Genomic DNA, 26,772 nt, shown 5'->3' with positions numbered 1-26,772 from the left:
GAAATACTTAAAAGTGCTGAGAGAAAACAACCGCCAAACAAGAATTTTATACCCAGTGAGACTTTCTTCCAAAAACCAAGAAGAGATTAAGACATTCCCAGATAAATAAAAGCTTGAGGGAGTTCACTACCACTAGACCTGACCAACAGGCAATGCTAAAGGAAATTCTGCAAACTGAAAAGGACACTAGACCGCAGTTCATAAAGAAATAAAGACCTTCAGTAAAGGTAACCATTTGGGTAATTTTAAATGCTAGAGCTACAGTATTGTATTTTGTGGTATGTAACTCCACTTCTTAATTCCTAAGGTGCTAAAATTCAAAGGCATAAAAAGTAATAATAAATCTTTGGTTTTGGACATATGTACAAAGATATAACTTGTAGCTGGTACAGAAAAAAGGTTGGGGGGGGGGAACCAAGGGGTAAAGGAAGTGTATATGTGTATACATGCTATTTAAGTTGAGCTAGTATCAAACCAAATATAATTGTTATATATTTAGGACGTTAAATTTTAATCCCATGGTAACCACAAGGAAAGTAGATGAAAAATGTATCGAGATAGAAATGAGAAGGGACTCAATATCACACAACACATAAAAATCAAATAAATATGAAAGTATGCATTAACAGAAGAATTGAGGGACAAAAAAAGTTATAAGACTTACAAAGACTAAAGAGCAAACTGACAGAAGAAAGATCTGCATCACTGGTGACTTGAAATGTAAATGGACTAAACTTTCCATTCAAAGGGAAAAGATTGGGAGAATGGATAAAAAAGCATGACCCAACTGCATGCTGTTTACAAGTCACCTTAAATTCAAAGAAATAAATAGGATGAAAGTGAATGGATGGGAACAAGTATACCATGCAAGTAGTAACAAAAAGAGGCCTGGGGTAGCTATACTAAAATCAGACAAAACAGGCTATAAGTCCAAAAACTTTTACAAGGGAAAAAGACAGTTGTTATATATTGATAAAGGGGTCAATTCAAAAAGAAGACATAATAATTATAAATACATATGCACCTAACATCAGGGTCCCAAAATATTTGAAGCAAATACTGACAGATTTGAAGGGAGAAATAGACAGTTCCACATTAACAGTAGAAGACTTTAATACACCAATTCCAATAATGGACAGGACATCCACACAGGAGATCAGTAAGGAAACAGAAGACTCGAATGAAAATCTAAACCAATGAGGCCTAGCAGACCTATATGTATTTAGAACACTTCACCCAACAACAAAATATACATTCTTCTTGAGTGCACATGGATTATTCTCTAGGATAGACAATATCTTAGGTAACAAAGCAAAGCTCCATAAATTTCATAAATTCAAAAATTCTGAAATCATACTATGTATTTTCTCCAAGCACAATGGAATAAAGCTAGAAATCAATAAAAGAGGGAGAAATGGAAAATTCACAAATACTGTGGAAATTAATGTACTCTTTTTTTTAATCTATGTACTTTTTTTTAAATTCAGTTTTATTGAGATATATTCACATACCATACAATCATCCATGGTGTACAATCTACTGTTCACAGTACCATCTTATAGTTGTGCATTCATCACCCCAATCTATTCTTGAACATTTTCCATATACCAGAAAGAGTCAGAATCAGAATAAAAATAAAATAAAATAAGAACAACAAATCACACCCCCCCCATCCCATCCTATTTTTCATTTGGGTTTTGTCCCCATTTTTCTACTCATCCATCCTATGCACTGGATAAAGGGAGTGTGATCCACAGGGTTTCCACAATCACACTGTCACCCCTTGTAAGCTACATTGTTATACAATTGTCTTCAAGAGTGAAGGCTACCGGGTTGGAGTCTGTAGATTCAGATACTTACTTCTAGCTATTTCAATATATTAAAACCTGTTCTAGTTTGCTAATGCTGCTGGAATGCAAAAAAACACCAGAAATGCATGGGGTTTTATAAAGGGGTTTATTTGGTTACACAGTTACAGTCTTAAGGCCATAAAGTGTCCAAGATAACACATCAGCAATCGGGTACCTTCACTGGAGGATGGCCAGTGGTGTCCGGAAAACCTCTGTCAGCTGGGAAGGCACGTGGCTGGCGTCTGCTCCAAAGTTCTGGTTCCAAAATGGCTTTCTCCCAGGATGTTCCTCTCTAGGCAGAAGTTCCTCAAAAATGTCACTCTTAGTTGCACTTGGGATATTTGTACTCTCTCAGCTTCTCTGGAGCAAGAATCTGCTTTCAATGGCCGTTTTCAAACTGTCTCTCATCTGTAGCTCCTGTGCTTTCTTCAAAATGTCCCTCTTGGCTGTAGCTCCTCTTCAAAATGTTATTCACAGCTGCACTGCACTAAGTTCCTTCTGTTTGCCAGCCCATTTATATGGCTCCACTGATCAACGCCCACCATGAATGGGTAGGGCCATGCCTCCATGGAAATTATCTCATCAGAGTTATCACCTACAGTTGGGTGGGGAGCATTTCCATGCAAACACTCAAAGAATTCCAATCCAATCAGCACTGATAACATCTGCCCACACAAGATTACATCAAAGATAATGGTTTTGGGGAAATACAATATATTCAAACTGGCACAAAACCTAAAAAGTGTTATCTATATAGTGCATAAGAATGTCCACCCGAGTGACCTCTCAACTCCATTTAAAATCTCTCAGCCACTGAAGCTTTATTTCATTTCATTTTGCATCCCCCTTTTGGTCAAAAAGTTGTTCTTAATCCCACGATGTGGGTCCAGATTCATCCCCGGGAGTCATTTCCTGTGTTGCCAGGGAGATTTACACCTCTGGGAGTCAGGTTCCACGTAGCGGGGAGGGCAGAGACATCACCTGTCAAGGTGGCTTAGTTAGAAAGACAGAGGGTCACATATGAGCAACAGAGAGGCACTAGGGGTGGGGGTGGACTCTTAGGCACAATTATAAGCAGGTTTAGCCTCTCCTTATAGCAACAAGCGTCATAGGGGCCAGCCCCAAGACAGAGGGCTTAGCATATCCAGCTGCCAGTCCCCAATGTTTGTGAGAACATCAGCAACAATCCAGGTGAGGAAGTCCAACACGTCTGCATTCTCCCCCAGCTCTTCAAGGGGCCCCCAAATATATATTTTTATTCTCCACCCAAATTACTTTAGGATGTGTTGCTATTTCATTCTAATCTATACAGACCTACCATAGCTCATTTCCTATTCAAAGTTCCATGTAATTGCAGTATTTGAACAAACTGACTGTAAAAGTTATATTGTTTAGAAAATATAGCTCCTACACCAAACAAACATCTCTTCCCTTGGTCTCCATGAAAGTTGAAGGTTGAACACAGTCAATTTCACCCTTTACCCTTTGGCCCAATTTGCTCTAGTCTTAACCAGATCTGCTTCATTAATATCTCTAATTGAAGTCTGGGCTCTATTTCAGCTTTTTTTTTTTTTTTTTTTTAAACACTTGCTGAATGTGTTAATACTGATATTCATATCTGCCGCGCTCTAGCTCTGACTTTCAGGTGTAACACAGATATCCAATGAACAACATACTCTGAAACAACCAATGTGCTAAAGAGAAAATTAACAAGGGAAATTAGGAAATCTCTTGAGGTGAATGAAACAGATTACAACATACCAAAACATATGGGAAGCAGCAAAGGCAATGCTGAGAGGGGAATTTATAGCTCTAAATGCTTACATTAAAAAGAAGACTTCAAATCAGAGACCTATCTTCAAAACGGGAAGACTTAGAAAAAGAAGAACAAACTAAACCCACAGTGAGCAGAAAGAAGAGAATAACAAAGATTACAGCAAAGATAAATGAAATAGAGAATAAAAAACAATAGAGAGAAACAACAAAACCAAAAGTTGGTTCTTTGAAAAGATCAATAAAATTGACAAATCTTTACATAGGCTGGGGAAAAAAAAAAAAGAGAGGACACAAATCAAATCAGAACTGAAAAGGGGAACATTAGTACTAACCACACAAATAAAAAAGGACTGCAAGAGGATCCTATGGACATTTATGCCATAAAATTGGATAACCTAGACGAAATGGACAAATTGCCAGATGCACACAAAGTACCTATAACGACTCAAGAAGAAATAGAAGATCTCAACAAACCAATAACTATTAAAGAGACCAAATGACAATAAAAAAACCTCCCAACAAAGAAAAGCCCAGGAACAGATGGGCTTTACAGGGGAATTTTACCAAATATTCCAAGAAGAATAAACACCAAGCCTCTTCAAACTTTTCTAAGAAATTGAAGAGGAGGAAACACTAATTCATTCTACGAGCCAACGTCTTCCTCACAGCAAAGCCAGATAAAGATACCACAAGAAAACAAAATAACAGCTCAATATCTCTTATGAATATAGATGCAAAAATCCTCCACAAAAAAACTAGGAAGCTGGGAGGAACCTAACATGGCAGCTAGGTGAGACAGGACAAAAAAACACCTCCATGAAAAATACTAGATAAAAGCCAGAAAGTGACTCCGAACACCAGTTCCAGCTATGCACCAGCCGGACAAGGTCTGCTAAATCAACAGGGACTATGCATTTGGTGAAACCAGGAGTCTGCACTCTGACACAAGTGAGTGAGCCGACTGAAGTTCCCACAGCTGCGCTGTGGTGTGGGGAAACCGTGGGTTGGTGTTTGGAAATGGACTAGTTCTTTTTAAAACAAAAACAAAAACAAAAACACCGGGAGCAGCTGTGGTTACGACGGTGAGAACCGTGCAGTAAAGCATGGCAGGAGCGGGCTGGGCCAAGCCTTGGTGTCCGGCGTGAAAGATAGCCTGCTGCTGATTGACCTGGGGCCAGAGGGGCAGAGGGGAGCCAAAAAGAGAAAGAAACCGTGCCCCTTACAGCCATCTTCCCGGTGGGCTGGAGACGCTCCTGCCTGGGCCGGAGCTATAGCCCAGAGCCGGGCCAAGGGTCCCAGTGTGACAGGGAGTGATTCCTGAAGCACCATGCACACGTCACAATATCAGCCATAGTTAGCGGACTTTAGCGCACCCACAGCTAATTGTCCCAGAGCTGGGAAGGCAGAGCTGTGCAAAAAAGGGGAAATTAACATCCTTCATTCAACCATCATTACAGCAGGCTGGGAATGCCCCTGCACGGCCCAGCAGCCCAGGGATACCCTGGAGGCCGGTGTGCACTTGTGACGTGCCACAACCTTCCCTCAGCAGAAGTCCTGGAAAAGCATGACTGAGAAGGGGGGCCAGCTCAGAAATCCCAGGGACCCTACGCCAAAAACCTTGGGAAGTTTGACTATCAAAGCTCCCTTGCTTCCCTAACCACCCAGACACATGCCCCACATTCAGGGTGGACAGCACCAACAACACACTCAAACTTAGTGCACCAATTGAACCCCACAAGAATCAGATCCCCGCACACCACAAAAACAAAGTTGGGGAGAAATGACTTAAGGGGAATAGGTGACTCATGGATGCCATTTGCTGGTTAGTCAGAGAAAGTGTTCACCACCAAGCTGCAGATCTGACAAACTAGAGAACAGTATTCTTTATATCCTGAAAGAACCCTACAAGCAAAGCAAATGCCAAGAGGCCAAAAACAACAGAAAATCTTAAAGCATATGATAAAACCAGACGATATTGAGAACCCAATCCCAAACACCCAAATCAAATATCAGAAGACACACACTACTTGGCGCAATTAATCAAAGAACTACAAAGAACCAGAGCATGGCACAGGATATAAAGGACATAAAGAAGACCCTAGAAGAGCATAAAGAAGAAATTGCAAGAGTAAATAAAAAAATAGAAGATCTTATGGAAATAAAAAAAACTGTTGACCAAATTAAAAAGACTCTGGATATTCATAATACAAGATTAGAGGAAACTGAACAAAGACTCAGTGTCCTTGAGAACCACAGAACAGAATATGAAAGAACAAAAGAGAGAATGGAGAAAAAAATTGAAAAAACTGAAATGGATCTCAGGGATACGATAGATAAAATAAAACATCCAAATTTAAGACTCATTGGTGTCCCAGAAGGGGAAGAGAAGGGTAAAGGTCTAGAAAGAGTATTCAAAGAAATTGTTGGGGGCAACTTCCCAAACCTCTATAGAATATAAATACACAAAGCATAAATGCCCAGTGAACTCCAAATAGAATAAATCCAAATAAACCCACTCCAAGACATATTCTGATCAGACTGTCAAATACTGAAGAGAAGGAGCAAGTTCTGAAAGCAGCAAGAGAAAAGCAATTCACTGCATACAAAGGAAACAACATAAGACTAAGTAGTGACTACTCAGCAGCCACCATGGAGGTGAGAAGGCAGTGACATGATATATTTAAAATTCTGAGAGAGAAAAATTTCCAACCAAGAATACTTTATCCAGCAAAACATTCCTTCAAATTGGAGGGAGAGCTTAAATTTTTCACAGACAAACAAATGCTGAGAGATTTTGCTAATAACAGACCTGCCCTACTTCAGATACTAAAGAGAGCCCTACAAACAGAGAAACAAAGAAAGGCAAGATATAGAGAAATTTAACAGACATATATAGAACATTACATCCCAAATCACCAGGACACACATTCTTCTCTAGTGATCACGTATCTTTCTACAGAATAGACCATAGGCTGGGACATAAAACAAGCCTCAATAAATTAAAAAAAAAAAAAAAATTTGAATTTATTCAAAGCACATTCCCTGACCACAATGGAATACAACTGGAAGTCAACAGCCATCAGAGACTTAGAAAATTCACAAACAACTGGAGGGTAAAAATGAGGGGTAGATGAAAATATTCCAGGATAATCAAAAGCTGAGGGACTTCATCACCAGTAGATCAGTCCTATGAGAAAGGCTAAAGGGAATTAAGCAGGCTGAAAGGAAGGGACACTAAACAATTGACTGAAACCACGTGAAGAAATAAAGATTTCCAGTAAAGATCACATGGTAAATATAAATACCAATATTACTGTATTTTTGATTTGTAACTCCACTATTTACTTCCTACAGGATCTAAAATACATATACTGTAATGACAAATCAGTGGTTTTGGACTCAATGTAAAATATGTAATTTTTGACAAGAACTACATAAAGGTGGGGGAATGGAGGAGTATAGAAACATGGTTTATGTGTCCTATTGAAGTTAAGTTGGTATCAAAGGAAAAGAAGATTGTTATAGATTTAAGAGGTTAAATTTAAGCCCCACAGTAAACACAAAGAAAGTATCAGAGAATATGACCATAGAGATGAAAAGTAGAGTACAGGTTACAAGAAGTGGGGGAAGGGGCAATGGGGAGTTAAGAAATGAGCATAGGGTTTCTGTTTGGGGTGAAGGGAAATTTCTAGTAATGGATGGTGGGAAAGAGCATTACAACATTCTAAATGTGATTAATGCCACTAATGGAAGGCTAGGGAGGGGGTGGAATAGGAAGATTTAGTCTGTATATATGTTTCCACAATTGAAAAAAAAAAAAAAACAAACAGTCTAAATAGATGACAATTGAATGCCAAAGATGAACCTGGATGGGACTGAAGGATGGAGGATGGAGGACAGGAGGCTCAAAGGGTCACAGTTGAGACACAAGGAAAAGGAAATATAGAATGTAAGCTTTGTATCATTGTTGAATCTCTTGTACTTCTGAGCTGCGCTTAATGGGATTGCATAAAAGAATGTTCTTATTCATGGGAAGTGTATATGTGAATTACAGTGTTTGTTCAAGGGTGTGTGCAGCTAGCTCTCATATGTTCAGAAGACAGAGCAATAGATGATGGATGATAGGGAGGGAGGGAGGGAGTGAAGGAAAGCAAGAAATGGTGATCTGACAGGATGTTAAAGTTGGCGGATCAGGGTATCGGGGAGGGGTCGGGATATGCTGGAGTTCTGTGTATGGGGTTTGTATTGTTTTTGCAACTGTTCCTGTAAGTTTGAATTTATTTCAAAATAAAATTAAAAAATTAAAAAATTAAAACAAAAACTAGCAAGCTGAATCCAACAGCATATTAAAAGAATAATACACCGTGATCAAGTGGGATTTATCCCTGGCATACAAGGTGGTTCAACATAATAAGATTAATTAATGTAATACACCACTTAACAAATGGAAGGGGAAAAAACCACATGGCCATCTCGAATGAGGCAAAAAAGGCATTTGACACAATCTAGCACTCCCTTTTGATAAAAACACTTAGAAAACTAGGAATAGAAGGAAGCTTCCTCAACATGATAACGGGCATATATGAAATACCCACAGCTAACATCATGCTTAATGGTGAAAGAATGAAAATGTACCTCTAAGATCCACTGTGATTATTGTTAGTCAATATTTTACTGGAAGTTCTAGCTAGAGCAATTAGGCAAGGAAAAGAAATAAATGGCATCCACTTTGGAAAGGAAGAAGTAAAATTTTGCCTATTTGCAAATGACATGATTCTCTATACAGAAAATCCCATAAATTCCACAACAAAGCTCCCAGAGCTAATAAATCAATTCGGCAAAGAGGCAGATTTGTTTCAGACTTCTGGAAGATGGCGGTTAGGAGACAGAAAGGGCAAAAAAACACCTCTGTGAAAAATACTAGATAAAAGCCAGAAAGTGACCCAGAACACCAGTTACAGCAATGCACCAGGGGGCAAGGTCTGCTTAATCCACAGGGACTGTGCAATTGGTGAAACCGGGAGTCTGCGTTCTGAAACGAGTGAGTGAACCTGCTGAATATCTGGCAGCCATGCTGCGGTGTGGGGAAACTGTTGTGGGTTGGCATTTGGAGTTGGACTAGTTCTTTTTTTAAAAAACCCAAAAGCGGCTGCAGATACAGCAGTGAGAACTGCACAGTGAAGCATGGCAGGAAAGGGCTGTGCAAACGCCTCAATATCTGGCATGGACGATAGCCTTTCTTTCGCACGCCTGCTGCTGATTATCTAGGAGCGAGGCAGGCAGAGGTTAGCCAAAAGGGGAAAATAACCATGTACCTTATAGCCATCTTCCTGGCAGGCTGGGAACACTCCTGCCTGGGGTCAGCGCTGCAGCCGAGAGCCGCACCAAAAAACCCAGTGTGACAGGAAGTGTTCCCAGCAGCACGTACACACAATATTGGGTGTGGACAATAGCCTTTCACGCATCTACAGCTAACTGTCCCAGAGCTAGGAAGGCGGAGCTATGCACAAACAGGGAATTAACACTTCCCATACAGCCATCTTTTCAGCAGGCTGGGAACACCCCTACACGGCCCATCGACCCAGAACTTCCCTTGAGGGATGGCATGCACTTGTGACGTAGCACAGCCTTCCCTCAGCAGATGACCTGGGAGGGCAGGGCTTGGAAGAGGGACGCACTCACAAGTCCCAGGGACCATACGCCAATACCAAGGACTTGTGCATGAGCAGCAGAGACAATCTGTGGTGAGACTGAACTGAAGGTTTAGACTATTGCAACAGCCTTAAACCTCCAGGAACACTTGGGAGGTTTGATTATTAAAGCCGCCCACCCTTAACCACTCAGATACACGCCCCATATTCAGGGCAGACAGCACCAACGACATACCCAAACTTGGTGCACCAACTGGACTCCCACAAGGATCAGACCCCACACAACATGAAGACAAAGTTGGGGAGAACTGGCTTGAGGGGAATAAGTGGCTCATGGATGCCACCTGGTGGTTAGTTAGAGAAAGCATACGCCACAAAGCTGTAGATCTGACAAATTAGAAATCAGACTTTGAATTAGCCTATGCAACTTAAAACAACCCTATCAAGTTAAGCAAATGCCAGGAGGCCAAAAACAACAGAAAATGTTAAAGCATTTGAAAAAAAACAGATGATATGGATAACCCAAACCCAAACACCCAAATCAAAAGATCAGAGGAGACACAGTACTTGGAGCAATTAATCAAAGAACTAAAGACAAACAACAAGAGCATGGCACAGGATATAAAGGACATGAAGAAGACCCTAGAAGAGAACAAAGAAGAAATTGCAAGAGTAAATAAAAAAAAAAAAATAGATGATCTTAGGGAAATAAAAAACCGTCAACCAAATTAAAAAGATTCTGGATACTCATAGTACAAGACTAGAGGAAGCTGAGGAACGAATCAGTGACCTGGAGGACGACAAAACGGAAAATGAAAGAACAAAAGAAAGATTGAGGGAAAAGTCGAAAAAATCGAAATGGACTTCAGGGATATAATAGATAAAATAAAACGTCCAAATGTAAGACTCACTGGTGTCCCAGAAGGGGAAGAGAAGGGTAAAGGTCTAGAAAGAGTATTCAAAGAAATTGTTGGGGGCAACTTCCCAAACCTTCTACATAATATAAATACACAAAGCATAAATGCCCAGTGAACTCCAAATAGAATAAATCCAAATAAACCCACTCCAAGACATATTCTGATCAGACTGTCAAATACTGAAGAGAAGGAGCAAGTTCTGAAAGCAGCAAGAGAAAAGCAATTCACCACATACAAAGGAAACAACATAAAACTAAGTAGTGACTACTCAGCAGCCACCATGGAGGCAAGAAGACAGTGGCATGACATACGTAAAATCTGAGAGCGTGAAACTGCCAACCAAGAATTTTTTCACCTGCAAAGCTCTCCTTCAAATTTGATGGAGAATTTAAATTTTTCATAGACAAACAAATGCTGAGAGATTTTGCTAAAAGAAGACCTGCCCTACTTCAGAAGGGAGCCCTACTGATGGAGAAACAAAGAAAGGAGAAAGAGATATGGAGAAAGGTTCAGTAATAAAGAGATTCAATATTGGTTCACTAAAGGACAGTAAGAGAGAGAGAGGGAAAAAATATATCTGACAAACATAAACCAAAGGATAGGATGGCTGCTTCAAGAAATGCCTTCACAGTAATGACGTTGAATGTAAATGGATTAAACTCCCCAATTAAAATATATAGATTGGCAGAATGGATCAAAAAATATCAACCATCAATATGTTGCATACAAGAGACTCATCTTAGACACAGGGACACAAAGAAATTGAAAGTGAAAGGATGGGGAAAATATTTCATGCAAGCTACAGCCAAAAGAAAGCAGGAATAGCAATATTAATCTCAGCTAAAATGGACTTTAAATGCATGGATGTTATGAGAGACAAAGAAGGCCAATACATACTAATAAAAGGGGCAATTCAACAAGAAGAAATAACAATCATAAATGTTTATGCACCCAATCATGGTGCCACAAAATACAGAAGACAAACGCTAGCAAAACTAAAGGAAGCAATCGATGTTTCCACAATAATTGTAGGAGACTTCAACACATCACTCTCTCCTATAGATAGATCAACAACATAGAAGACCAATAAGGAAACTGAAAACCTAAACAATCTGATAAATGAATTGGATTTAACAGATATATAGAGAACATTACATCCCAAATCACCAGAATACACATTCTTTTCTAGTGCTCATGGAACTTTCTCCAGAATAGACCATATGCTGGGACATAAAACAAGCCTCAATAAATTTAAAAAAATTGAAATTATTCAAAGCACATTCTCTGATCACAAAGGAATACAATTAGAAGTCAATAACCCTCAGAGAGTTAGAAAATTCACAAATATCTGGAGGTTAAACAGCACTATCCTAAACAATAAGTGGGTTAAAGAAGAAATGGCAAGAGAAATTGGTAAATATATAGAAATGAATGAAAATGAGAACACAACATACCAAAACCTATGGGATGCAGCAAAAGTGGTACTGAGGGGGACGTTTATAGCACTAAACACATATATTAAAAAGGAAGAAAGAGCCAAAATCAAAGAACTAATGGAGCAACTGAAGAAGCTAGAAAATGAACAGCAAACTAATCCTAAACGAAGCCGAAGAAAAGAAATAACAAGGATTAGAGCAGAAATTAATGACATAGAGAACAAAAAAGCACTAGAGAGAATAAATAACACCAAGCTGGTTCTTTGAGAAGATCAACAAGATTGACAAGCCCCTAGCTAGACTGACAATATCAAAAAGAGAGAAGACCCATATATACAAAATAATGAATAAGAGAGGCGACATTACTGCAGATCCCAAAGAAATTAAAAAAAAAATTATAAAAGTATACTATGAACAACTGTATGCCAACAAACCAGATAATGTAGAGGAAATGGACAATTTCATGGAAACATATGAACAACCTAGACTGACCAGAGAAGAAATTAAGAAGACCTCAACCAACCAATCACAAGCAAAGAGATCCAATCAGTCATCAAAAAGCTTCCCACAAATAAATGCCCACGGCCAGACGGCTTCACAGGGGAATTCTACCAAACTTTCCAAAAAGAACTGACACCAATCTTACTTAAACTCTTTCAAAACATTGAAGAAAATGGAACACTACCTAACTCATTTTATGAAGCTAACATCAATCTAATACCAAAACCAGGCAAAGATGCCACAAAAAAAGGAAAACTACAGGACAATCTCCCTAATGAATATAGATGCAAAAATTCTCAACAAAATACTTGCAAATCGAATCCAAAGACACATTAAGAAAATCATACACCATGACCAAGTTGGGTTCATTCCAAGCACGCAAGGATGGTTCAACATACGAAAATCAATCTACGTAATACAACACACTAACATCAAAAGAGAAAAATCAAATTATCATCTCAATACATGCTGAAAGGCAGTCAACAAAATCCAACATAGCTTTTTAATAAAAACAATTCAAAAGGTAGGAAACTTCCTCAATATGATAAAAAGCATACATGAAAAACCCACAGCCAGCATAGTACTCAATGGTGAGAGACTGAAAGTCTTCCCTCTAAGATCAGGAATGAGTCAAGGATGCCCGCTGTCACCACTGTTATTCAACATTGTGCTAGAAGTGCTAGCCAGGGCAATCCAGCAAGTCAAAGAAATAAAAGGCATCCAAATTGAAGAGAAAGAAGTAAAACTGTCATTGTTTGCAGATTATATGATCTTATATCTGGAAAACCCTGAGAGATTGACGATATAGCTACTGGAGCTAATAAACAAATTTAGGAAAGTAGCAGGATACAAGATTACTGCACAGAAGTTAGTAATGTTTCTATACACTAGAAATGAAAGAAATGAAGAGACACTCAAGAAAAAGATACCATTTTCAATAGCAACTGAAAAAAATCAAGTACCTAGAAATAACCTTAACCAAAGATGTAAAAGATCTATACAAAGAAAACAATGTAACGCTACTAAAAGAAATAGAAACGGACCTTAAAAGATGGAAAAATATTCCATGTTCAGGATTGGAAGGCTAAATATCATTAAGATGTCAATTCTACCCAAACTCACCTACAGATTCAATGCAATCCCAATCAAAATTCCAACAACCTACTTTGCAGACTTGGAAAAGCTAGTTATCAAATTTGGAAAGGGAAGATGCCTCGAATTGCTAAAAACACTCTAAAAAAGAAAAACGAAGTGGGAGGATTTACATTCCCTGACTTTGAAGCTTACTATAAAGCCACAGTAGTCAAAACAGCACGGTATTGGCACAAAGATAGATATATCGATCAATGGAATTGTATTGAGAATTTGGAGACAGACCCCCAGATCTACGGCCAACTGATGTTTGATAAGGCCCCTAAAGCCAGTGAACTGGGACATAACAGGCTTTTCAACAAATGGGGCTGGGAGAGTTGGATATCCATATCCAAAAGAATGAAAGAGGACCCTTATCTCACATGAGGGGCGACAATGTGATTGGGAAAGCCATGTGGATCACATTCCCCTTTGTCCAGTGTATGGATGGATGAGTAAAAATGGGGAGCAAGGAAAAAAAAAAAAAAAAGCACCCAGCGTTCTTTTTTATTTTAATTGTTCCTTTTCACTTTAATTTTTATTCTTATTACTTTTGTGTGTGTGGTAATGAAAATGCTCAAAAGTTAATTTTGGTGATGGATGCATAACTATAGGGTGGTACTAACTGATTGTACGCTTTGTATGACTGCATGGTATTGGAACATATCTCAGTACAACTGAATTATAAAAAAAAGTCAGTAGTGTTTCTATATAGTAGTAATGAATAATCAGAAGAAGAAATCAAGAAGAAAAATTCCATTTACAATAGCAACCTAAAGAATAAAAAACCCTAGGAATAAATCTAACCAGGGATATAAAAGACTGGTATACAGAAAACTACAAAACATTGCTGAAAGAAATCAAATAAGGCCTAAATAAATGGAAACCCCATCCATGTTTGTAGACTGCAAGACTAAATATTGTTAAGATGCTAATTCAACCCAAGGCAATTTGCAGATTCAATGAAATGACAATCAAAATCCAACAACCTACTCTGCAGAAATGGAAAAGCCAATCATCAAATTTATATGAATAGCCAAAGCCATCTTGAAAAAGACAACCAAAGTTAGAGAACTCACACTGCCCATCTTAAAACTTATTTCAAAGCCACAGTAATCAAAACAGCATGGTACTGGCACAAGGACAGACATATAGACCAATGGAATTGAATTGAGAATTCAGAAACCAAACTTCGTATTTATGGCCAACTGATTTTTGACATGGGGGCAGAGCCGCTCAATTGAGAAAGAATAATCTCTTCAATAAACAATGCTTGGAAAAGTGGATCTCCATATGCAAAAGAATGAAAGTGGATTCCTCCCTCATACTATATACAAAAATCAACTCAAAATAGATCAAAGACTAAATATAAGAGCCAGAACTATCAAACTCCTAGAAGAAAACATAGGGAAGCATCTTCAGGACTCTGTGTTCCACAATGGTTTCTTAAACTTTACACCCAAAGCACAATCAATAAAAGAAAATATAGATACGTGGGACCTCATCAAAATTAAAAACCTTTGTGCAAAGGAATTTATAACAAAAGTAAAAGGACAATCTATAAAATGGGAGAAAATATTTAAAAACCACATATCTGATAAGGGTTTTAAGAAATCCTACAAATCAACATAGCAGCATTATTCACAACTGTCAAAGATGGAATGAGTGCCCATCAACTGATGAATGGATAAACAAAATGTAGTATATATACATAACGGAATATTATTCAGCTGCAAAAAGGAATGAAGTTGTGATACATGCAACAACATAAATGAACCTTGAAGACATCACATTGAGTGCAATAAGCCAGACACCAAAGGAAAATATTGTGTGATCTCACTGATATGAAATAATTAGAATAAGCAAACTCATAGAGTCAAACTCTAGCATAAGGTTACCAGGTGATTGGGTGAGCAAAGGGAATAGGGAGTTAAGGCTTAAAATGTACAATTTCTATTTGGGATGATGGAAAAATTTTGGTAATGGATGTTGGTGATGGTAGCACAACATTGGGAATGTAATTAACAGCACAGAATTATATATTTGAATGTGGGTAAAAGGGGGAAATTTTAGGTTGTATATACGTATACTAGAATACACACACACACACACACACACACACACACATAGAGAGAGAGAGAGAGAGAGAAAGAGAATACTAGAATAAAAATTTTTAAACAATCCATGGAACTGCACAACACAAATAATGAACCCTAAGTTAAACCATGGACTATAGTTAATAGTGCAATTATAAAAATGTGTGCTTCATCAATTATAGCAAATGTACCACACCAATGCAAGGTGTGAATAAAAGGTTCATATCATATACAGGAACCCCTGTATTTAATGCATGATTTTTTCTGTAAATCCACAACTTCTCGTAGAAAAAAAGGATTCCCCCTAAATTGAATGTGCAAAACTAACTAGAAAGCAGAAACGATTAAGAGGAAGGAACAAGGAGTCTGAGAATTTGGATAAGAGACTGTGCCTTGGAATTAAGATGTCAGGTTGGTAACTGGAAGAAATGGAAAATAAAAGGAATTTAGCTACCAAACAGCAAAACAAGAATGAAGCTACAAATCAGGTTATTTTTCAAGTCAACATGAAGAAAATCAGCTCTCCTCTTTTGGACTGTGATGATTCAAATACCCCTTAGAAGTTATCTAGGGCAGCCAGGATGACCAGACACGATAAAAGTGTTTATGCCCTTGCCCCCGCTGATATTACCCATCTTGAGATTATTTCCCAGTGCTCCAGAAAGATCTGCAAAATTTGCCAGTGTGCTCCACAGGACTTATCTGGGCCACCAACAAATAAGAGGGAAACCCTAATGAAAAGTCAGTGTGTCACTAATGTGAGTAGCCAGGACATTAGAAAAAGGAATGCTGGAAGAGACTGAGGGAGATGAAAGTGAGGCATTCTAACTTTGAAGCCTTACTACCTCCTCTAAGAGCGTATGTCCCCCAGGAAAGCAGACAGGAAATAATTGGCAAATGGTGCAAACTAATGAGCAAAATTGACATAATGGGGGAATCTTGGAGGTGGGAATAGGAGAAACTTACGTGTCTGGGTTTTTTTGTTTTCTTTTTGTTTTCTCTGCCTTAATCTTTTCCTGTTCTTTCTTGGAGTATTCTGCTATTTCTACTGACTAATTTCATTTTACCCAGAGCCAGAAAAAGAATGGCATCATAGGTGCCTCAGGACAAACTCCTACCTATTCTTTCTCCTCTGAGATTCCTGAGCAAATAGGTCCTCTGTTACAGGAACATACTCCTCTCATCACTTGATGCTGCTAATCTGTTGGGAAAGGACCTGCTGTGTAAACTATGGGCAACTATAGTCTGTATTCCAGGTAAGTGTTTTTGTAGCTTCTGGGAGGCAAGGCACCTAAGTTGGTGAATATACAGACAGCAAATATGTGCCAGGGGTCTGTCATACTATGGGACAAATTTTGAAGAACAGAGACTTTCTAATGCCAATGGGAACTAAATATCACATGGACAACTTCCCCAACAGATTTCTGTAATCCACTGTAGAATTCACACCAGATAATAAGATGAAATACATTTGCAGATCAAGCTGCAGAAGGGATACTAAGATTTGGACTGGGGAAACTGAAGCCCCTGGGCAACTTTGGAGTCCATCTCCCTCTAAGGGCCCAAGCCTCTTTTATGAATCTGCAAAAATCATCACTGAAAATCACTGGTGGTAAGAAATGGAAGTAAAAATTAAAATACACCTATAAGCCATGAGCATAAGAAGGACTGTTCAACTGCTGTGGTTGTTAAACGCTGCATGAAAAAAATTAGATGACTAACTTTTCATTACATTAGTTACTATATCCTGGATTGAGGGATTGGCTATTTATACAATTATAACTATAATTTATTGAGCACCTTTTACATGTCAGGCACTTGGTATTAATTATCCCTAATTAATCCTAATAAAAAGCTTCTAAGAGAAGAATCCACCCCCCCCCCCCCCCCCCTTTTATAATCGTGAAGCCTGAGGCTGGAAGCTTGAGGCTGGAGAATTTAAACAACTTGCTCAGAATCACAAAGGTAGTATGTAGAGAATTAAAGATGCTTTTAAAAAGTCTATTTTGGTACTTTTAAAGAAAATGTCTTTTACTTTCCTACTTGTAATTTAAATCTAAAGAATCATTTATACTAGTTCTGTGACTGGCATTTAAATGAAACTAAAACATATTCATCTTACATAGGGTATGTATCTGCTCAGGAGATCAGAAAGGAAATAAAATAGTACTCTATTCTTAACCAACCCCCCACATTTATTATATATAATTTATTATATATAATTTATTATACATACACATACAATAAGTTTGGCTAAACTTATGCATAAAAATTTATTTCAAAAGTAAAAGCACCTCACATTTTAGGCAAAATGAAATGAGTGAAATACCCCTGTTTTTGTTAAATTAACATTTTTGATCTGAAATAGACATATATTTTTATATGACTTTGCTACTTTCAAAGTTATGGATGTGATATCACATTTTATTGTGACTGACAGTATAATGCTGTTATAATAAAGATTTCCTGCCAACTTGTTCTCTCCTGAAATGCCCGAAGCACTTCAGTTTAGGTGTCAAGATTAAAATATAATGATGGAGAGAAAAATCAAATCTGCACTGTCCCATCTTTACATCAAAGTAAACAGGACGGTACCAAAATAATATTTGCTTTCATGATTATACAACAATGGGTTGTATGAAATGCCTTAAAGTTTTTCTGTGGGTAAGTCTCACCATGTGGGATGAGTAAGGATTAGGTTTTTATATAAATTTTTAGTTATCAAATATTTTCCATTTCAATTGGGAGGTAAGTTCCAGTCATGAGAGTTGATATGAAGCTGACCTGACTGTGACATCATTTACCTAAATGACAACCATCTTATAAATTCATTTCTATGGACTGCAAATTTTATAAATCTCATGCTACTTCCCCCCTCCAAAGGTCTGTTCCTGCCTATCTAAAAGTGTACTTCCCTCCAATGCCCAATTCTCCACTTGTGCCTTTCTTGTCTCCTCCTTTGGAACTTTGTTTTTAAAATTAATCTCAGCTTTTCTTGCCAGTGCTCTTCTTTCCCATGACGACTCCTCCTTCCCCTCGGTTTACTATACTACATAGTTTAATTCCTAAAAACAAAACAAAACTCTTCCTTAATTCTTCTTCCTCTTTCTTCCCTTCCTCTGTTGCCTTTCTAGAATAATACTTCGTCTCTCTACTCCTTCACTTTTTAACCTCCTACATGTGGGCTTCTGCCTTCAGTACCTCACAACATTCTTAAAGATAATGACTGCCTGGCTGTCACGGCCTCTGGACTTTTTTCCAGTACTTTTCCTCAACTTCTCTACAAGATATTCTCTCCCTATAGACGACTTCTTTGAGTTTGATGACATTTGCATGTCTTTTGGCTTTTCTAACATTCTGCTTTTTTCTAACACTCGAGTTTTGCACACGACTACTTCCCTGGATCATCATTTTCTTCTGCTTGTCCATATGTAGACCTCAGTACTTCCAGGCTTGAGTGGCTATGCATCAGAAATGCCTGTCGCACTGGAAAAAATTATAGTCATTTGGGTTCTACCATAGCCCCACTGAATCAGATTCTCCAAGAACAGAGCCTGGGAAGATATGTTTTTTAAAAACGCCTCTTGTGATCTTGGTATATAGGCACGGTTTTAGGTGTTCTTCGAGGATCCATTACCTTCCCTCATGTTTCTCTCCCTTGACAATTTCATGGATTTTGGCCTTATATATTATCACTCTGCTAAGGTAATTGTTCACTAGTTTTGGATTATTACAGGAAAAAAAAAATCATTCTGTCGCAAAGGTTGGGAAAGAGGTTAGAGAGCTTATCTAACTGAAGGGCTTTTCAAACCCAATGCACACTTCATACCTCTATGACACTCATCAAGGCCCTCTTCTACTAGGAAGGGGTGTTTGCCTCCAAGTGATCTCTGTGCTTCTGGTCTCTACCTCCTATGAGTCACTTTATGCATCACTGCCAGATTATCAATGTATGGCACAAATCTACTGTTGATCCTCCTATCCTCAAAAACCTTCACTTTTTCTTGGATTACAGAGACTAGTTTAAAGTCTCTAGCTTGCCATTCAAGGCTTGCACCTTTTCAACTTACTGTTTTTTTCATTACGCAGTGAAAGAGTATAGATTTTGAAATCAGACATATTTGGGATTGAATAGTATTTTGTCTTTGGTAAGTAATTTAAATCTTGTGTCAGTTTGCATATAAATGAAAGAAGGGTAATACTGCCTCTCCCTGAAAAGGTTATTTTGAGAATTATGTGTTGTGCCTTCTTATACTCCATGCTGAAGAACTTGCCATCACAGTGGTTCTCAAATTTTAGTATGTTATTACCATTCTTGTTACAAAGGGAGATACCTGGGCTACATTGTGAGCTTGACTTAGTAGTTTTGCATAGGGCTCTAGAGCTACACGGTAGCCATTAGCCCCAGACAGCTACTGACCACTTGAAATGTGGCTAGTCTGGCTTCAGATGTGCTGTAAATATAACGTCCACATCAGACATTGAAGACTTAGTAAGAAAAAGAATCTCATTAATAATTCTTATTGGCTACATGTTGAAATAATATCTTGGAGGTATTAGCCTAAACAAAAGATATCATTCAAATTAATTTTACCTGTTTCTTTTTACTTTTTAATGTAGCTACTAGAAAATTTAAAATTAGATATGAGGCTCATACAATATTTCATTTGAACAGTACTGTTCTAAAATCTACATTTTTAACAAATTTCCCAGATGATTCTGTGGTAGGAGTCCTCAGATCACCTTCTGAGAAAGAGTATGTGAAAATCTAAGCTCTAGGAAAGACGAACTGATACCTTTTTATATTCTTAAGTGCTCACAGTGCTCTGAACATTGTGGGCAGTTAACTGTACCGATTGAATTTAGTTGTACTTTAAATTTTGAGCTATTGCAATTCATCAAAAAATATTTCGTAAGAAGCTTTGCTTTTAGTTTTTTATTCCCCCAGTCCTAAAGAATTACTTTTGAATTGCAGTTCTTGAATGGAACAAAAACTTGGAAATAGAGCATTGATTTGTTCCCAAATCAACATAAATAAATAGTTTGTTTTCTAAAAGAATTATTTTTTTTCCTACAGTTATTTAACTTCATGAAGAACTAACCAGGCTATTTATTTGACTAGATTCTGAAATTGTAATGAAGTTCTTCATTTACAACTAGTGATTAACACTAAATCAGGAACATCCAGTAATTTTTATACCATAGCAATTTAGCCGGATGAGGTAAAAAAAAAATATAACTGGGGAAAGGGTGTCTCTGTTTAGGCGGGGATGGGGTGAGGATGACTGAGCATCTTGGAAATAGAGCAAAAGAAAACTAAGAGATTCAATTAGAAACACGTATGCAAGCTATTGTTGAGATAGGAATCAATTAGAAATATGTATGTAAGCTATAGTTGAGATGCAAATAATCTCAACTTTAAAGACAAGAGAGAAATAGCCACACAATTAGTAATAACTTTTAAATATTGTTTGGTGATAATCATCAGTAAACATTTTCCCACTCACCTCATTGCCACATTGCTGCCATCAATAACTATTGGTCTCAGATTTTCACCATCATCTGTTACAATCTCTTGCATTGGAGATTCAGACCTCTGAGATTCCAGGGAAGATGCTTCCCGCATTATACTGTTAATTGTACTAACTGTTTGATCAGTCTCACTTTTATTTCCAAGTTTGACAAGTTCTCCCAAAATATCATTGATTAAAGCATTGGTACCAAGTTTGTTTAGCACAAGCTGAACTTGCTCTTCAGAATAACCTAACTTAAGTGCAAACTCCAGTTTTGTTTGGTATTCTCGCACCACATCAGGGGGTTTCTTCATTTCCTTGGGTATAGTCTGGGACTCTTCGGTTTTAAAGTCTTGCAAAATCTCATTGCGTTTGAGTATGTGAGGCTCTAAACAGGGGGACCTACATAGTTGCCTGTGAGTCTTGGTTAATAAGCATGGCTCTTCTGAAATGCTACTCAATTGCTCTGACTCATGATCAGAATTTGTGCTTTCTTCAGAGTCACCAGAGCTTGCATTCTCTTCAGACATCTCTTTCTCTGTTTCTTCCTTTGTGGAGTTAAGCTTATCCATCGTTGGTTTTTCTATCATTGACCAAGATACAGCTGCACTCAAATGTGGGTCAGGGCTCTCCACATAAAGGTGGCTGAGGTCATGCCCCAGACGATCCTTCAGGCCCATGAAGCTGTTAGGTGTATCTGACTCCACTTTGCTGCTTTTTCTGTATTCTTGAATGCAAAGTGCCCCGTATTCCTAGAGAAAAAAATTCAAAATATTTAGGACTTCATATTTATTGTTTTGTTTTTGTCTCAATGGACAAGTCAGAAGAAAATGATCTTACTACTGAATACCTAACTACTTAGTATTTTGTCTGCACCCTCCCATCTCTCCTAATACCCTTGCCAAGACAATATCATGCCCAGTTTTTCAGATGAAGTTATGAGTTAGAAAGTCCATGTAATTCCTCCAAGGCAACAAAACAAATAGTAGAACTGAATTTTAAAACCAGTTTTGTCTGAATCCAAAACCCATCCTTTTCCCACTACACCAAACTGCTTCTCCAAGTAGATAGAAGAGAGTTTTCCACTTTTATAAAAGCTCATGCCTCTAGAGTAGCACATCAAACATTGTCATAAACCACATTTTACATGTGCTATGACAGGTTATGAACATTTTTTCTAACAGAACTCATAAAAATGTGTAAAAATTCTTTAAAAGGGAAAGTCATGTGGAAAGAAAGGGAAGTATTAACTTAAAATACTTGAAACGTTATCATTAATTTGAGTCAAGCTTAACAACAATCTAAAATAAATAAGCTTCAAAATAATTTAGATACTGCAATGAAAGAGCACATTTTCTAAAATAACCAACAAAGAATTAAATAATTACAAAGTGAATAGCGGATCATATTCCACTTAGAGATGAAGACATTACATGAACATATTATTTGCCCTAATAATCATTATTTTGTGACTATTGGACATGGCAATGGAATACAGTTTTAATGTTATGCCATCCTTATTAAGTGTCAGGGATACTCTAGTCTATTTTTTTACGGGAAAAAAAAGCTATTTTAGTCTACACACATTTATGGAAAGCCAAGAAATTAAACAGCTCACTTAAAGCAAATAATTAAATACATTAAACAATTGTATCTCAATGTCTTGATTTTTATGGCAGAAAATGTTTCTGTATTGTATCAGATTAATCAATTATCTGCGTCATCTTTTCTCCTATTTTTGCCTATCTAGGAATTCTTTTATTGTTAAAGTGCGTTTGCTGTTTTACTGTTTTTCCTTAAAATCTACTGGTAGTAATTGTTATTCCTCTACCAACAACAGTTTATCGAAATAAAATTATTTCTTCTTGTGCTACATTGTAAGGACTATATTCACATCAGTAGTTTACTTTTTAAGGCAATTCCAGTGTTCTACCCAGGGATAAAATTAGCAAGCCAGTGGTAGGTGAATTTGAGACTGTCATAAAACACCTATTTAAATAATCTAAAAAAGAAAACTGGGAAAACATCTTATTCTGAAGCTCTTCAACATCTTATTTACACAAGAAAGGAGCTATTATATAAATGTTAAAAGAAAATGCTAAGTTACTTTCTGAGAAGTCACAATTTGAATGTGTACTTGGTGAACTTATTAAAGCATTTCTACATAATGAAATAAATTATATGAACTATGGTAAATACTAGAGACGAGAACATGGAATCTTTAGCTTGATAACAATACACTTAAAATTCCTTCCATGTAGAACTCCTACTCATTTCTACTGGAGTTTCTTCAGGTTTTATCCCCTGAGAAAACAGATAACTTTAATATCATTGTTCTACTAATAACACAGAATTCTTTAGTTTTAAAAAACACCAAACTCTCCTAGCTCCTGACTCCATAACTGAAAAAGAAATGTCTCTTAGGAGAGGTCCATCCATATACATCTGCTCCATTATGAAGCTGTATCCATTTTAATTTTTTTCTATTAATATGGATATGCATGAGCCCAATTATTTAGAATTAAAGGAAGGGATTTTGAAAGCAAATCTGTACGCTCAGTGATTTATTAACTACTGTAATATACTGACACCATAATGCAAGTAACAAATCACAACAGAATCCTTATAAACGGATACAGTTAAAAGAAAAACCTGCACTGTGGCCTTCATAGAGTTCCCACCGAAAGTATCTCAAACAAGGAAAATCTATTGGAAGCTGGGCTGCCTGGCAACCAGAAGCTGGTTGCTAAGCTGCACTCCTTTAACATGCCATCATGAATGCTAGCACAGTGAAAGAATAATTTGGTATGAACAAAAACCTATAAGAGAGACTGGGACTTAAGTGCGTCTGGTTTACCCTCTGAGAACAATGCAGCTGCCAAACCAATCTGGAAGCTCCAACATCATTGTTCCGTAAACCCCACAATCTGCTCTGACTGCAGGAAGTGTATTTAACGGGCAACATTTTTGATCTCCCCTGAAAAGTTTGGGTTTTGCATAAGTGCTGCTGTGAGATAATTCTTCAAGATAATGACTCACTGACCACACTTCTGAATTGAACTAGGAAATGTTATTTTAATATTAATCTGTAGTACTCTTCTTTTGGACTGTATCAGACAAGATGAATACCTTATAAAAATAGTCAGATGGGAACATGAATGTTGCATTAAAAGGAAAAGTGAAATTACTCTTAATTTTCACATTTTTCAGTGAAACAAAACCAGGTACTGCAAAGTTTTTAAAATGAAAATTAACCACTAAAAATATTTAAATATTTCTATACCACCTTCAATATAATATAAAAATGTCAAACACTACCTAAATCTGCTCTGCTATAAAATTTTATTATGTAGCTATAATGATATAATAGGGAGAAAAAGGGGATTTTTCTCAAAAACAACTGATTTCTAAATCAGTTGCTTGCTTTTTATGGTATCAAGCCAGATAAAACTCATTTATAGGCCAATATATTTAATGAATACCACACAACTTTAATTTGTGAAAATTCATATAATTTGTATAAAGTATTTAAATTTAAAGTTTACAACCATTGGGCTAACATGATTTTTAATGCTAATGATAAATGTAAACATGCCTTTATTTTTTAATTAACACCTAGTTTTACTTAGGCAAAATAGCTTTTCTTTTTAAATATTCTAGTTGAACTTTCTATATACTGACAGGCCTCTCCTCGATTTCATTGGTTAGCTCAGACAAAGTTATTTAATGTCACATTGTACTAAACAAGCAGTTAAATAATTTTTAGAGCCTATGAAGCAACAGGCAAACATGAAATAGTACAAATAAGGGCAAATGAGTTCAATTACCAGGCCTATAAGCCAGATATATTTTCTCCCTCACCTGATACCAATTTGACATGACCTGATTTGTACTGACAAATGGTAAAGATTTGGTTTTTAAAACTTTAATCTCTATAATGCTTCCTTACCAACTTATACCTAGCAAGACTGCCTTGACTTAATATGTTCGTAAAAAATATCAGAATTTGGTAATATTTTGAAATCATTCAATAAAAAATTAAAGGCTAGTCTTAAGATTTAAAAGTGGATCAAAAATATTTTCATAGACAGTATGTTTTAATGTAATGCAATGTGCAAAACCTAGAAAGTAATTATTGTTAGTGATTTTAAGACAAAGTATAGCATCTGACCTTTATTTTTGTTCAGCATCTTAAAAATTATCAATACAATTTTGAAAAAGAAAATAAAGGACTCTTATAACATTACAAAATTTATTACTTCATGTAAGGTAGAAAACGGTTTTTCCTCAACTTCTAAATCAAATATTAGACTTTTAGGCCATTTCATTTACTCAAATGCAAGCTTATGTAAACCATCTTTAAATTAACCATTACCTAGTAAGAGGAATTTTTCTCATTTCATTTAGAAGCAGCACAAAGTTTCACATGCAAAGTAGGTTAGAGTTTATTCTACCTTAGTTATTAAAAAAACTCAAAGAAATACAGCTTAACTTTTAAACTTTACATCAGGAACCCATTATAATTGGCCTTGCTATGCTATACTCTTGAACACAAATGAGACTGGGCAAAATCTAATGCCTGAAACAGATTTCTATACTTATAAATCTTTAGATTCCCTCCAGATATTGTATCTGAAACCCAATTTTTTCTTGCTAAGGGCCTTGTAAGTTTAAAAATTAAAAAGTACCATTTGTTGAAAACAAACTACATTTTCATGCTTATTTTTTAGGTAATGATGAAGTGAAACTAATTTTTTAAATTATCAAAAAGGAACACTTTATATTAGCTGGATGCAGGTTTATCATACAATGGCTATTAGAAATTTACTACATGTACTCAAATTCCCCCATTTAGTGAGTAAGCAGATTTGCTGAAAGCTCTCAATAACTAACCTAGGTACTCCATCTCAAATAAGGTTAAAAAAATTTTCTTTTTATATTCTAAAGAGCCTCATATTAATCAGGAATATTAGACCATAAACTTGTTAAACCAATTTATTTGTAATGTAAAGTTACAATGCCATAAAGTTGTTATCCAAATGGTAATATTATGAGAACAATGAAAATAAATAATGAATATGTAATAAATACCTAGGGCTGAAGTCTCTGGGTCTTTAATTACCATTGTATTTCAGTGAGTGCTGTTGTCTGCATCCCTCTAGCTAACAAAGGAGGATGTCCCTTTGAACAGATTGGTTAACGCTCTGGGGCAACAGATGTCTACTGGAACTGCAGGAGACCAGCAACTGGTGGCCTGCCCATCTTCTGAAAACTTTCAATAGACTTATGCATATGTTCACACAATAGGGCATGTGGTAAAAATGAAAACTGCTTTTAACCCTTTATGCTCTTTCTTTCCCTCCCAACTGATAGATGAATGTCTTTGTCTCCTCTCTTTCCCAATACAGAACTCTTGGAAGCATTAGTTCTTGGAATGACATCTTCAATCTAATACCTGAAACTAATGCAAGGAAAAAAAAAAAAAGATGGAGAGAAGAAATTAGAAACTATGCAAGAATATTGAGACTGCTGATAAAGCAACTGAATACTCAATCATCATATTTAAAACAAGCTGTTTGAAACACCTACCTACATTAATCCATATCCCCAAGCTATTTTCTTAAGACAATGGAAAATCTATCAAATGTTATCATCATTTTACAGCACCTAGGTATGACAGTGACACCTTAAGAAACACAAGAATTGGAAAAGAAGATAAAAATCTAAATTCATGGATTATCAAAATATCGGAACATTTGTTATAACTTGTCTTTAAGTTCCAGATGATCAGAAGCCATCCCCTAAAGCCTTGTAACTGTTCATGGTGCTATAGCTAATTATTTGCCCAACTCCAGAATATACAAACAAAAATTGGTCTCACAGATTATTTTACAGAAATAA

The 26,772-nt window shown here is 36.8% G+C and overlaps 1 protein-coding gene across 4 annotated transcripts in view; it reads right to left on the bottom strand.

Annotated features, from left to right (window-relative positions):
- ZC3H12C (zinc finger CCCH-type containing 12C) overlaps positions 1–26,772 on the bottom strand; it is an 82,863-nt gene that overhangs the window by 21,232 nt on the left and 34,859 nt on the right. For all 4 annotated transcript variants that reach the window (XM_037841372.1, XM_037841370.1, XM_037841373.1 and 1 more), the window contains exon 2: positions 20,866–21,623. In XM_037841372.1, the coding sequence (XP_037697300.1) occupies positions 20,866–21,551 (686 nt within the window). In that variant the 5' untranslated portion in view covers positions 21,552–21,623. The remainder of the gene's footprint in view (positions 1–20,865; positions 21,624–26,772) is intronic.

Source organism: Choloepus didactylus, chromosome 6, assembly GCF_015220235.1.
Source record: "Choloepus didactylus isolate mChoDid1 chromosome 6, mChoDid1.pri, whole genome shotgun sequence".
In the NCBI taxonomy this organism is placed as follows: domain Eukaryota; kingdom Metazoa; phylum Chordata; class Mammalia; order Pilosa; family Megalonychidae; genus Choloepus; species Choloepus didactylus.
This window is presented reverse-complemented; position numbering and strand designations above follow the sequence as displayed.